The 13,790-nt window shown below is 40.9% G+C and overlaps 1 protein-coding gene across 4 annotated transcripts in view; it reads left to right on the top strand.

Moving 5' to 3' along the window:
• Positions 1-13,790, top strand: part of ABLIM1 (actin binding LIM protein 1) — a 210,153-nt gene that overhangs the window by 154,617 nt on the left and 41,746 nt on the right. For all 4 annotated transcript variants that reach the window (XM_083364404.1, XM_083364406.1, XM_083364405.1 and 1 more), the window contains 4 exons: positions 2,995-3,072; positions 4,490-4,645; positions 7,166-7,204; positions 8,461-8,496. In XM_083364404.1, coding sequence (XP_083220530.1) covers positions 2,995-3,072; positions 4,490-4,645; positions 7,166-7,204; positions 8,461-8,496 — 309 coding nt within the window. The remainder of the gene's footprint in view (positions 1-2,994; positions 3,073-4,489; positions 4,646-7,165; positions 7,205-8,460; positions 8,497-13,790) is intronic.

The raw sequence follows: 13,790 nt of genomic DNA, 5'->3' as shown, positions 1-13,790 counted from the left end.
GACATTGTAGGACACGGGTGTCAAACTGCCAGCCTGCAGGTCAGCTGCATCACATGGAAGCTGCCACCACCCCATTGCTGGCAATGGCAAAACTGTCCTGATACATTGTGTGGCATCACGTGACATCACATGTTTGACATGTCTGTTGTAGGAAATGCCTAGACTGAGCCCAAGGGAGGGGACAAACATGTCATCAGTCATGAATCCCTGTACGTCTAAGTCGGGCGTCAAACTGATGATGTCATGTGACTTGTTGTGACGTATCGTGACTTTTTTCCCATTGCTGGCACTGGGGTGGCACAGTTTCATTGTGACACATCTGGCCCATGGGCCGGCAGTTTGACATCCGTGACCTAAGTCCAGCCCATTTTGAATTCTTTCTTAACTCCCGCTTATTTCCTTTCACCCTTAGTAGTTTAGATTCCTGTAGATAGCTTAAACTTATAATAAATCTTTGTGCTCAATTGAACTGCCTGAATCTCCTGATTTTGCTCACACTTGAGGGACATTATTTTTTTAACTTGTTTAAGTTTTCCATACAGATGAGTTTTAATTGAAAATATTTGGAGAAAAACAATTATAATAATCTTATATGAGTTTGACTGCAAGAAATGGCTTTCTAGCTGAAGCTGATTATCTGAATGAATATAATAGTTTACATTTTAGGAAGAGGTCATCAAAACAAGCAACCATAAGCAAGCAAAATAAGCAAATTTTACAAGTGCAGAAATGATTTTAAACATATATTTAGAAATTTATTGATAAAACTGGAAGTTTTCTTCTGGGTGCAAAAATGATAGCCAAATAAGTCAAGCCAAAAATATGATGACTGACAGAAGAATTACAGGTCAAAATACCGGTAACAGAAAGTTGATCAGCAGATAAAATTTATTGTGATAATGAAAAAAGAAGAATTAGTTGCAAAGCAAATGAAAAGCATAACCTTGTAGTATTAATTTACAAGCACCAAGTATTTGTATGACACAATAGCAATATTTTTTAAAAAAGAAAATCTTGCTTTACAAAAACAAACATATGTTGTTGATATATTTTATGGCATGTTCATTTTGTCTCTCAGTACTGGCTTATGCCTCTAAAGATCATCTTGTTCTTTGTTATGGACTATTATGCAAGAATAATTTGTACTTTTGCTTTTTTACCCCATTTTTTTAAAAAAAGAAAACACAGCAATTTACTGAAATTGGGGATTGGATTTCTCACCAAAAAAAAAATCAGAAGATCTATTATCTTTTACGAAATAAGGAAAATGTACTTTCTGCCTATCTCTGTGCAAATATTTCCACAGTAATGTCTGGAATGAATGTTTGCTTTCTCAAATCTTGGTCTTTGGTTTCTAGCCAGTGAGAGACAAAGAAAAGTTCAGCGAGTGTTTAATTATAAATGATGTTTGGTTCAAGTAGAAAACAAAAAGGAAAGCATTTATTCTGAATATTCCTTGGACCTTGAAAGAACATTTGCTGAGGGAGGGAATGTGTATATATTAGAAAGGCGATTGGTTGATGCTTTGTAGTCTTCCCCATCCAACTCTGTTGGATTCTGCTGCACTGGCTATGAGGCAAATGAACAACATTGGTGTTTCGCTCTGAATTTGGATGAGAGATCTTGTGGTCAAGCTGGATTTGCAGTGGGGACATTCTTTTCCTATCTGACTGTTTCAGTGGAAAAGAGAGTGTTGGCTTCCTTTGACCTTGGTGGTATCATCACATTGACTCCATGGCTGGAGTTACTTGGGATGAAAGAAAGTTACCCCTGTCTCACAAATAATAATACTAGGCAACAGCAGGAAGGGGTTAATGAAACCTGCAAATCCGTATAATCAGCAAAAGATAATGTGCTGTTTAAATACAAAGGGGTCCTGCTCTAAACCAGTTTGAATTGGTTTAGATATCCAGTTAAATTGTTATATTCCTTTATCAGGTAAGAAACTTTTAAATGTTGAATCTAGTTCAGCTGAGATCCTAGTATGAAGTTGATTAGCAAGTATTTTGTTCTGTGGAAGATAAATCCTTTTTCTGTTCAGATAATCTGAATATTTTGCAGTTCTTTTTAATCATATTTATGCATGCTCATCTCTTTTCTTTAACAATTGTTTTTTTCAGTTGAATATATTTGTGTGTGCTTTTTAAAGAAAAACAAACCTTAGGCATATTGCCAGGATTTTATTTTATTTTGCTGCAATAAAATATAAGCGGTTAGTTTTTGTTTTTGTTTTTTTTAACAGGATTTTTTTTTTGGTCTGTGTTTTGTATGTTGGATTTGGGTGTTCCTGAAACATAACCCAATTCCCCCCCCATTTTTATTTTGCTTAAATGTACAATGGGACAGTCCTGGCAAACATTATCCTGTCTTGCATATCCTCATATCCCTCAGTTCATGTGTAGTTCTAATGAATCTGTAATTTTCATTTTGAAATATCTCAATGAAACAGATAAATAAGGTGGCCAGGGCACAACCTGGATATTTCATTTTAACTAAGTAGACCTTTATGTGATGCCACCACATAAGGAGATGAAAAGCACCACTTAGTTGTTTCTGTCTTCTTACCTGTGGAGCAGTTAGGGAATCCCATGGAATGACCAGGATAAGAGGAGAAAATAAATAAGCCAAAGCAGCAGTGCCTGCTAGATCATGGTTTTTCAGAAGACATCCCCAGTCTGAAGTATTGGGCTTTACAGGTTCTTCTGCAGGCTTGCAGGAATTGGCAATAATTGTCTTCTAAAACTTTGGGTTTTTTAAATCCTCCTTGTGTAGGACTTAGCATGAAAAGCTCTTCCAGTCCATAATGCTGGGTAACTTCTCTGTAAAGATAAATACAACCTGCTTCATAAGACAAAAATGTTTTTGCTGAATTTTCCTTTAAGAAAGAAAAACACAACTTGAAAACAGTTTGGAAATGAGCTTAGCTTTGAATGTTCCCAACGGGATATCTAACCCAGCCACGTTTTTACAGTGGTTTTTTTTCCCCCCTTACAGCCTACCCGGACATCCTCAGAGAGTATTTATTCTAGGCCTGGATCCAGTATTCCTGGCTCACCAGGACATACAATCTATGTATGTATACTTTCATAAAATGTTTTATTAATTAGATTATGATGTAGTGTTATGTTTTTAGAAATGTACTTATTTAGATGTATTGTCATTCATGAATAAAAGCAAACAGTTCATTAACTGGGAAATCAGAATTATTTGCTCATGTTAATTCATTTTTATCAATTAGATTAAAAGAAATTCTGGCAGAATGACTTGTCTTGTTAAAAAAGACTCCTTTGTAAATTTTTGATTTGTTGTTTGGGCATTGTCAGTAATACAGGTGGAACTCGACTTAACAACTGGTCACTTAGAGACCACTCAAAGTTATGACCAGCTTTACCAAAAGTACTTACAACTCAGTTCCGAGGTTCTGACAGCCACTGCCTCTTCTATGTTCACAGGAATTTTGAGTGCTTGGCAACCAGCCTGACCAGGATTTACAGCTTTTTTTGCTGAAAGCCAGCATTTACTTCTAGGTTTTGGCAAAAATGTGTCATAATGAACAAAGGGTTCCCTTAACTGCAGATTCCCTCATGACTGCATTTATTCACTTAACAACTGTCAAAAAAAGTTGTAAAATTGGCTTGGTCACATGCTGTATGGCCATCACAACTTATGGGCAGACTTCATTATGGTTGTAAGTTGAGGGCTATCTATATTGCAAAGCTATTATTTAAAAAATTCATTCTATCTGCTAATGAGTGGTAGACAAACAAATCTTGGAAATGTGAAGATTTTTTTTTATCTGAATGTGATGTTCTGTGAAGTTGGCAGTATAGAAATTGCTGTGGGCCATCAAAATGAGTATGTGTATGAGTGATAGCTCAATATGGTCGCCAAATACTCTTTTTAGGGGGCTCATAATTAATCAGTTACATGATACTGATGCCTGGATACAGCTCATTGTAAGTCATAGTTATTTTGTCAATGAATAAATCACAGTTGCTTGGTATTTAAAATTCACTGAGTCATAAACCATGCTTTAGTATGTTAGTCAACCAATAAAATCCATAGAGATTTTTCTGTTCACATCTTCTATGATGGATGTGGACCACCAATTTCAAGCTACAAAGTATATTTATTTATTTATTTTATTTTAATTCCGTTTATATCCCGCCCTTCTCCGAAAACTCAGGGCGGCTTACTTTGAAGGGAAGTCATCATGTTCAGAAATTGCCACTTTTCTACCTTCTGGTTGCTGGTCCTTTTTTCCCCTTACACTTCTTTGACGAATTGATGATGATCAAATCTAGTCTTAATGTAATAAAAAAAGGGGGCATTTGATTGAAAATGAATTTGGAGAGTGGAAGAGAAAAATAGATGGGTTTTTTTGTGGTTTAACAAGCATTTGTTTTTCTTATGAGCAAAATCATTTAGAACTGGGTGTTATTCAAGTGAATCTACACATTTGTGTTTACCCATTTTCTTTGATTTTTAGGCAAAAGTAGACAATGAAATCCTTGATTATAAGGATTTAGCAGCTATTCCCAAAGTCAAGGCCATCTATGACATTGAGCGCCCAGATCTAATTACTTACGAACCTTTCTACGCTTCGGCCTACGAAGAGAGACAAGAAAGGCAGAGCCTTGGAGAGGTAATGAAATGGAAGTTCAATTTGGAAACCAATTCACTTCTTATATGTGGTTTACCTTCTGTTGTTTCTATGCAATAGTCCAAATGCTTCATATTTCTCAACTTCTTGCTTCTTTATAGCTTTGGAAAAAATGTGAGCATTGGATTCTGCTGCTTTCCTTTTTCATCAATAACTATGTGTGCAGGGATCCCTATCCCACAGAGCACTTCCCTGTCACCTTCATGCACACGCTTGACTGGTGGTAGCCAGCAACCTCTGATTGTGAAGCACCTAGATGGGCGTAAAATCTTAAGGATTTACTTTCCCTAGAAGTGGTATAGATTCTTAAAGAAATACTGCTACGTGGGTAGAGCATCTGTGTGAGACATGAGCAGTAAAATGGCATCCGAGTACAAGAAAACATTATTAGAATTGTAAGAAAGACAGTTGAGTACATGTTTCAAAACATCGTTATTATTTTAGATACATGAGATCTCTGTGTTTGTACAGAAACCTAGCTATGTCAGTTGGAATGGAATAGCATTCATCTAGCGATAAAGATGTCCCCTTCTGGAACTTTGTAGGACATTGAAGACATTGATATTCTTTCTTGGGCCAGGAAATGAACCAGATTTGTTGACAGATCACTTTGTTTCAGTCAGTGTGAATTTAAAATAGAATATTTGGACCCAGACATAAACTATGTTTATGTGTTGTTATTAATGTGGGCTTTTCTTTATGTTAGGTATACATAAAAGAACAACAGAGAAAAGAAGAACTTTAATATTCATATCATTTTCCTAAACATTTTGATCATATGATGTGTTTTCTTGGAAAGATTGTACCTGGGAAATGCACAGAAATGTTTTCACAGAGTGCCACCTAGTGGAAACCAAGAAACACAAAGATTTTATTTTGTTAGTGAACCTAAAATAATTCTTAACAATTCTTAATGAAAAAACCTAATTATCTACCACTTTTGTGGTATAGCTCTGATCTATTTTGTCTTTGTTCACATTTACTCCCCAGGCTGCATTTCTTTTCAAGGGCTTCTAATTTATGCTCTATCTTTATTACTAATTTTGATTTTGATTGTGATTTTAATTTGTTGCTCATTTCATCCATTTCAAATATTTTTCTTGCCTAGATTTTGTATAAGTTAATTGTATTTTTGAATACGCTTACTTTTGTTATGTAATGTAATTTTACTGCAAAATCATATGCAGTAAAAAAGTGCAGACATTGTTAGAATAGATGTTATTTCTATATGTGTTGGCAGGGTAGATATGAACCCATGTGTGTGTGTATATATATAAAGTTTATGCTTCTGGGGACCTTGAACCAATAGCCTTTTCCTTTTGATTTTCTTTCATATCTGCTTTCCATTGTAAAGTCTGCAATCCCAATTGTAAGTTCAACCCTGGCTTGGATTTTGGAAAATTTGACCTAAATGAATCAAATAATACAAAATAACCTAGATTTTACTAGATTTCTTTATCTCCTCTGTCATTGAAAAACTAACATTTATTCTAATTCTGCTTCTTTTGCTTTAATTGTGCATAATATTATTGAATAAGTAAAGTTTTGATAAGTACTGAATGTATAAAAATAATACCTCACATAGTCCTACAGTCTAATTTAGGAACATGTCATAAGATAGCCAAATGAATCATACTACCGGTATGTTCAATTAGTTGGGTCATATATTATCATTTCTTTCTTGTACTATGTTAAGTCAGAGTAGGAAGAAAAATTCAATGGTTATGAAAGTGGATTAAATTGGCCCCCAGCAGATAAGACCATAAGTGCCTATTACTCATGATAACTGCATATTTTCTTCCATATGGTGGGTGCTATGAGAACAAGAAGAATGGTCTTGGTTGTGGGATTGTATAGACATCTGGTTGGCCTCTGTAAAAACAATGTGCTGGACTGAGATAGGCTTTCATCTGAGTCAACACACCCTTCATAATGTATTTAATACAATTCCTGCTGGCTCAGGAATTCTGGGAGTTGAAGTCCACAAGTCATAAAGGGCCATAGTTCCCCACCTCTCATTTAATACAATTGCATTACTCAGTTCTTCTCAGGAATATATCCGTGGGCTGTTCAGATGGTTGGACACTAGTCATGTTTTCTGCTTCTAGATGCAGAGAACTAAAGGCCAAACTCAGTTGTGAATCTTCCTGCTGAATTGATAAAATGTCCTTTACAAGTTGGATGTTCAGTTATGAAACAGGGTTACCAGCTATGCAAACCCTAATAGTTTACATATTAAGCATTAATTCAGTACAGGGGGAAATAATTAAAACCTGACCATAAAATATTCAGGAGATGGTAGATCCCAGAAACTAGATGTCAAATAGTAACAACATATTTTATTTTTCATTTTTATTATATTCTGGCTTGATTTATTCTTGTAGCCTAATGGGTTTTGTATATACTCTATATAGTATATAGTAAGAAGATTCAGCACTTTATTGTTTTATGTTAAAATAAATTTAAAATGAAGCAGTTATAACCTGGTTTTCCCCCCCTCAGAGTTCAAGATACGGCAGTTCTCCTGTGCATGATGAAAGTGTAAGTTGAAAAAAGAATAATGGACGATGATATAAAACAAATTGGCATTAGACAGTTTGTCTCTAGTTTGAATTATTTATTTAAACGTATTAACTATAAACACACTGAAGAGTGATTGTTAGATAAAATAGCAATGTCTTTAAATCATAAGATATTAATTTATAACAAGCAGCCCAGAGTCCCCTTAACAAGGCAGATGAGCAGCATAAAAATGTAATAAATAAACAAGCAAACAAATCTCTAGACTATATGCATTCAGCATGGTAGGTGAGAAGGTGTACAAATTTCGTATACAGTTCTGCACACACAAAAGATGAAGTTCAAATACATTATTTTGCTAGCAATTCCATTTCTCTGGTGCTTGTGAATTGTTGTGAAAGTTCCTCTAGATTAGAATCATTTGGTTAAAGAGCATTTCTTGCCATTTGCCTTCCACAGTTTTTAAAGAACCATTCTGAAAAACTGCAGTGTGGATTGAGCTGCCGCAAAGATATGTGGTTAAACAGATATGCCAAAGTTCATCACAAACTGAGGTTTTCCAATGCATGTCTTAAGAACTCATAAATCATAGGTGCATAAAATTTGACTTACGTGCTATTTTAAATACCTTTGGGCTATGGAAATCATAGAATGGTATTGCTAACTGTCTCTTTGCTTTCTGTACATCAGAAAATGAAGATGGTAAAGCTAATCAAATCTCATTTTGGTCTGAAATAGTCATTTTATTTGAGATCAGCAAGTAAATTTTGTAAACAGTGAAGACATTTTTGCCCAAGAAATTTCAAAACAGTTATTCCTCTTTCTTTTTAAATTATACTGTCAAGATGAAGTCTGGCCATAGTTTACAGAGAAATTCTTTTTAAGTATGGCTTCAGTATCACATGTATTTGGTAAATTCCTAATAAAAGTTCAAAGTCACTGAAAGATGAAAGCCAATGAGTTACTGTTATGCTTATTTTTAGTTCATAGTAATACAGTAGTTACATTACTAATGTTCATGATAATCAAGTTTCCAGTAAATGAAATCATTACTACAGTCATTTATTAATCTTTGATTATATTAAGCACAAATTAGCATTCCTGTAGCTCTAAACTCAAGCAATTTCTTATATCCATAAATCTGACTGTCAGAATTCTGTTGGAAATCTCTTAATTAAATTGGATCAAACAATCTTTCTCATGAAATTATCAATTATCTTATGAGAGATTTGAGTAAAATGTCTTACCTATAAGCTCCTTTCTGCTTTGTCTTTCAGTCACCAAGGACGCTCTCTCCAACTCCGTCTGCAGAGGTAAGTTTATTTATTTATTTTATTTATTTTATTTTATTGAGATTTCTATACTGCCCTTCTCCCTAAGGGACTCAGGGCGGTTCACAGGGCATATATAAATAGCAGTACAAAAATTAAAAGAAAATTAAACCAATGCCCAATTAAAATACAACAATGATAAAATAATAAAACCAATTAAAAACCCATATACCCCTATCAGGCCAGACCAGCTAATTCAAATAAATGGGTCTTCAACCCGCGACGGAAGGATCGAAGGTCCGATGCCGTCCGGAGCTCAACCGGCAGTTGGTTCCATAATGCCGGAGCACCCACAGAGAAGGCCCTCCCCCTGGGGGCCACCAGTCGACATTCCCTGACCGGAGGCACCCTGAGGAGGCCCTCTCTGTAGGCACGCACAGGGCGGAGGGGAGTTGACGCCGGCAGCAGGTGGTCCTCGAGGTATCCCGGACCCATGCCATGTAAGGACTTAAAGATCATAACCAAGACCTTGAACCTTACCCGGAAGACAACTGGTAACCAATGTAGCTCGCGGAGCAAAGGTGTAACATGGGAGTACCGGGAAACTCCCAAGACAACTCTCGCGGCCGCATTCTGTACCAGTTGGAGCCTCCGAGTAGTCTTCAAGGGAAGCCCCATGTAGAGAGCATTACAATAGTCTAGGCGAGAGGTCACGAGCGCATGAGTGACCGTACACAGGGCATCCCGGTCCAGATAGGGCCGCAACTGGCACACCAGGCGAACCTGGGCAAAAGCCCCCCTAGTCACGGCCACTATATGATCTTCCAGAGTAAGTCGTGAATCTAGGAGGACTCCCAAGTTGTGAGCCCTATCCACAGGGGGTAAGAGCTCACCCCCCATAGAAAGCGATGGAACATTTTGAATGTCCCGGGATGCCGGAATGTACAGCCACTCAGTCTTGTCAGGGTTGAGTTGAAGTCTGTTCCTCCCCATCCAGACCCGAACCGCCTCCAGGCAACGGGACATCACAGCGAGGGCATCACTGGGGTGGTTTGGGGTCGAAATGAAAAGTTGGGTATCATCGGCATATTGATGATACCCAACTCCAAAACCATGAATGATCTCACCCAGCGGTTTCATGTAGATGTTGAACAGGAGAGGCGAGAGGACCGACCCCTGAGGAACTCCACAAGCGAGAGTCCTAGGGGTCGACCTCTGCCCCCCTGCCAACACCGACTGCGAGCGTCCCAGGAGATAGGAGGAGAACCACTGAAAAACTGTGCCTCCCACTCCCAATCCCCTGAGACGCCGCAGCAGGATACCATGGTCGATGGTATCGAAAGCCGCTGAGAGGTCTAATAGGACTAGGACAGAGGAATATCCCCTATCCCGAGCCCTCCAGAGATCATTCACCAGAGCGACCAATGCCGTCTCCGTGCTGTACCCGGGCCTGAAACCCGATTGGTAAGGGTCCAGATAATCCGCTTCATCCAGGACCAGAGGGAGCTGATGCGCCACCACACTCTCAACAACCTTCGCAAGAAAGCGAAGGTTGGAGACTGGACGAAAGTTGTTCAATACAGCTGGGTCCAAGGCAGGCTTCTTGAGGAGAGGTCTCACCACCGCCTCCTTCAAGACGGTGGGGAAATAACCCTCACTCAAAGAAGCAGATATAACCGCCTGGAGCCAGCCTCGTGTCCTCTCCCTAGCTGCATAAACCAGCCAAGAAGGGCACGGATCCAATAAACATGTGGTGGAGCTCAGCCTCCCCATAATCCTGTCCACTTCATCAGGGGTCACAGAATCAAACTCCTCCCAGATAACATTGACAGGACCGCCCGTGTCCTGATGAATATGTTGATGAATATGTGCTGTATATGACCAATCCAACTTTCTGTAACCTTGTTGACTGCTGTATGATGGTGAGATAACTCTTTTTGTAAAAGAGAAGTAGTAGACGAAGCCCCTTTCTCAATTCTATTTGTTGATTGTCCTGTTAACAGTCCATCCATAACAAACAATGCTTCCTTATAATATCTATTGGTATTTATGATCTGGTAGGATACAAGTGGAGAAGCATTTTTGGAATAATATATTGTACCTGCTAAATGTCAGAATCCATTTATATCACATTTCATAATTGTATAGGTAGAACAACGTGCTATTACTGGGGATTCTGCCATCTCTCCGAGGGGGGGGGGAGAGGATGGTTACTAAAGCGATTTTCAAACAACAGGGGATGTTTTAACGGGGGAAGGGAGGGGGACAGACAGATCTGGTTTGTGTCTTCATTTACAACTGAAAAAGGGAAGCAATAACCATAAAACCAAGGAGAGTTCCCTTTCCCATGAAAGGACCTGACACCTAGCAACTGACGACAGCCTGACCAAATGGATGAGGGGAGGGACTGGAATGGGAATGGTTTATATAGGATTGAAATGTAACTTTTCTCAGATTCCGTCTTGTATTCCCACAATCGATTCCTTCCTAGTAAACATTTTCCTTTTGGACTAAACTTGCATCCAAGAGTTCTTATTTCCTAAGATGTGGATTGAGGTGGGTCCTGACAGTAGACGGAATCTGCTTTAAGAGTCAACCTGGAAGGGAAAAACCTTACCGGGGGACTTTGCAACAAATACAAATGTCTGGCGACGAAGCAAGAGAGGAGGGAAGCCCCATGGAGGGGGAGTCTTCCCCCCAAATGGAATCCCAGAGACAATGGGAAACTGAAGCAGCATATTCCCCCGGGGAAGAAGCGGTGGAGCAGTACGACCGAAAACCCCGGTGGTCGATGGGCGTTGGAAGGAAATGTGAGTGGGAAAAGGCTTCGGGAGAAAAGACCCTGAGGCGTAGTAACCACCAACCGGAATGGAGGCAAGAGATGGAGAGTTCCCTGCACGCCAGCGAGGAGGAGCGGATCCTGGAAAAGGCCATTGATCTGATGAAAGCAACCCTGAGTTCACTGAGGGAGGAGAGAGCTGAAAATTGCAACCGAGGCAGCGCCTGGGGACGCAACTGGAAAGGTAACGGAGGGGATCCAACACCTGAAACCCCGGGGCCATCCAAGGGAACAGGAATTGCTGCCTCAGCAGTACCCCCCCCCCAGAACCACAGATGGGGACCAGGATGAGGAGCGATACCGGCCACGGCGCAGACAACGCTCCAGCCAAAGACTCCCGCCCCTGGAAGTCAAATTCAAGGGGGAGCCATCACAACTGGGATTTTTCCTAACCCAAGTCCTCAGCTACATGGAAGAGTATGGACGGGACATCCCCAGTGACAAAACACGCATCCGAATTGTGCAATCTGCCCTGGACGGGATGGCTGCAGACTGGGTGGTGAACTTGCATGACTCCAACGCCCCAGAACTCAACGACTTCAACCGATTCATGTCATCTTTGAGGCGACGGTTCGAGGATCCTTTGGCTGACCGTAAGGCCCGGGAGAGAATCAAAACGGTGAGGCAGGGCAGGCGAGCAGTGGCTGATTATACCCAAGAATTCCGAGCCATTGCCAGCAAGCTGAACTGGCCAGAAGACATCCTCCTTAGCCATTTCAAAGACGGTCTGAACTACGACCTGTATGATGCTTGCCTGCCTCGAGGAGACCCACCCCACCTCGACGACTGGTACATCCTGGCGGAGGAAGTGGAAATAGACCTACTGAAGAGACACCGCAGAGGAAAACCATGGGGCCGCCTGCCACCCGAGCAAACACGCGAGGGGGAAAACCCACCAGCCACAGCCAAAAAATCAACAAGTTGCTTCAACTGCGGGAGAGAGGGCCACCGTGCTGCAAAATGTCGTTCAAAAGCCCCCCCACGAAAACCAGAGGCATCATCCTCCAAGAAGCCGGGGAAGCCCCAAGGCAACACAAAAGAATCTTCCATGAAGGGGACAGAGGCTGTAGAGTCCACAATTCCTGCCAGGAACTGGGACTGGACTCCGGCCTGCACCGCAGGGACGGTGGACAACTCGGAAGACAGCTCAGAGGGAGAACCATTGGTAAGTGGACCCCTTCCACCCATACTTAAGACAGTGACTATATTAGCTTCCCCTATGCCTGAAGCAGCCAAAATAAAAGCTCTGATAGACTCTGGGTGCATCCGCTGCCTTATCAGCCCAACGCTGGTGGAGAGATTGAGCATCCCAGTGAGGAGGCTAAAACATCCAATCTCTTTTAGTCAATTAGATGGGACAATAGCAGGGGGAGGACCAGCCACCCTAGCCACTTTACCAATCCACCTATCACTGGGGCCCCATGAGGAGGACATAACGTTTATAGTGGCCCCAGGCATGGAATGCCCAATGATCCTAGGACTGGAATGGCTGAAGAAATGGAACCCCGGGATAAACTGGAGGACAGCAGAACTCAACTTCCCAAAGGGGGGGCAGAAGAACGTAGACTCCAAAAGCACCCCCCCAACCCAGAGGGAGGAGACAGCAGCAGTGGGGAAAGAGAAGGGATTACCAGAGATACCAGAGGAATACAGGGACCTGGCTGAGGTTTTCAGTGAGGAAAGAGCAGATGAGCTCCCCCCCCCACCGCCCCACAGACTGCACCATAGAATTCAAACCTGGGGCAAAACTCCCAAAACCCAGGATGTATGCCATGAGCCCAAGGGAAATGGCAGAAATGGAGAGATTCATAAAGAAAAACTTAGAAAGAGGATTTATTGAGCCTGCCAAACCCAAAGTGGCCGCCCCGGTTCTGTTCAGGGAGAAGAAGGATGGGTCCTTTCGTTTGGTTGTGGACTATAGAAATTTGAACACAATTAGTGAATGTAATCTGTACCCCCTTCCCCTAATGAAGGATATGTTATCCCACCTATCGAAAGGAAAGATTTTTACCAAACTAGACCTGAGGGAAGCATACTACCGTATTAGGATTAAGGAAGGAGACGAATGGAAGACTGCATTCAACTGCCCAATGGGGTGCTATCAATTCAAAGTATTGCCATTCGGACTGCAAGGGGCCCCCGCAGTCTTTATGCAATTAATTAATGACGTGCTGAGAGAGCACCTATATAAGGGGGTCCTGGTTTACCTCGATGACATCCTTATCTTCACAGAAACCAAAGAGGAACATATCAAACTAGTCAGAGCAGTCCTGAAGAAGTTGCGAGCTGCCCACTTATATGCTAAATTATCGAAGTGTGAATTCCATCAGGAAATAATCGACTGCCTGGGATATCGCATATCTCCAGAGGGCATCGAAATGGACCCTGAGAAGGTCAGGGCAGTACTAGAGTGGGCACCCCCCCGCACACGGAAGCAATTGCAAAGTTTCCTGGGGTTTGCAAACTTCTACCGCCAATTCATCCCCGCATTTGGCCA

This window comes from Vipera ursinii (assembly GCF_947247035.1).
Source record: "Vipera ursinii genome assembly, chromosome: 5".
Lineage (NCBI taxonomy): Eukaryota > Metazoa > Chordata > Lepidosauria > Squamata > Viperidae > Vipera > Vipera ursinii.
This window is presented reverse-complemented; position numbering and strand designations above follow the sequence as displayed.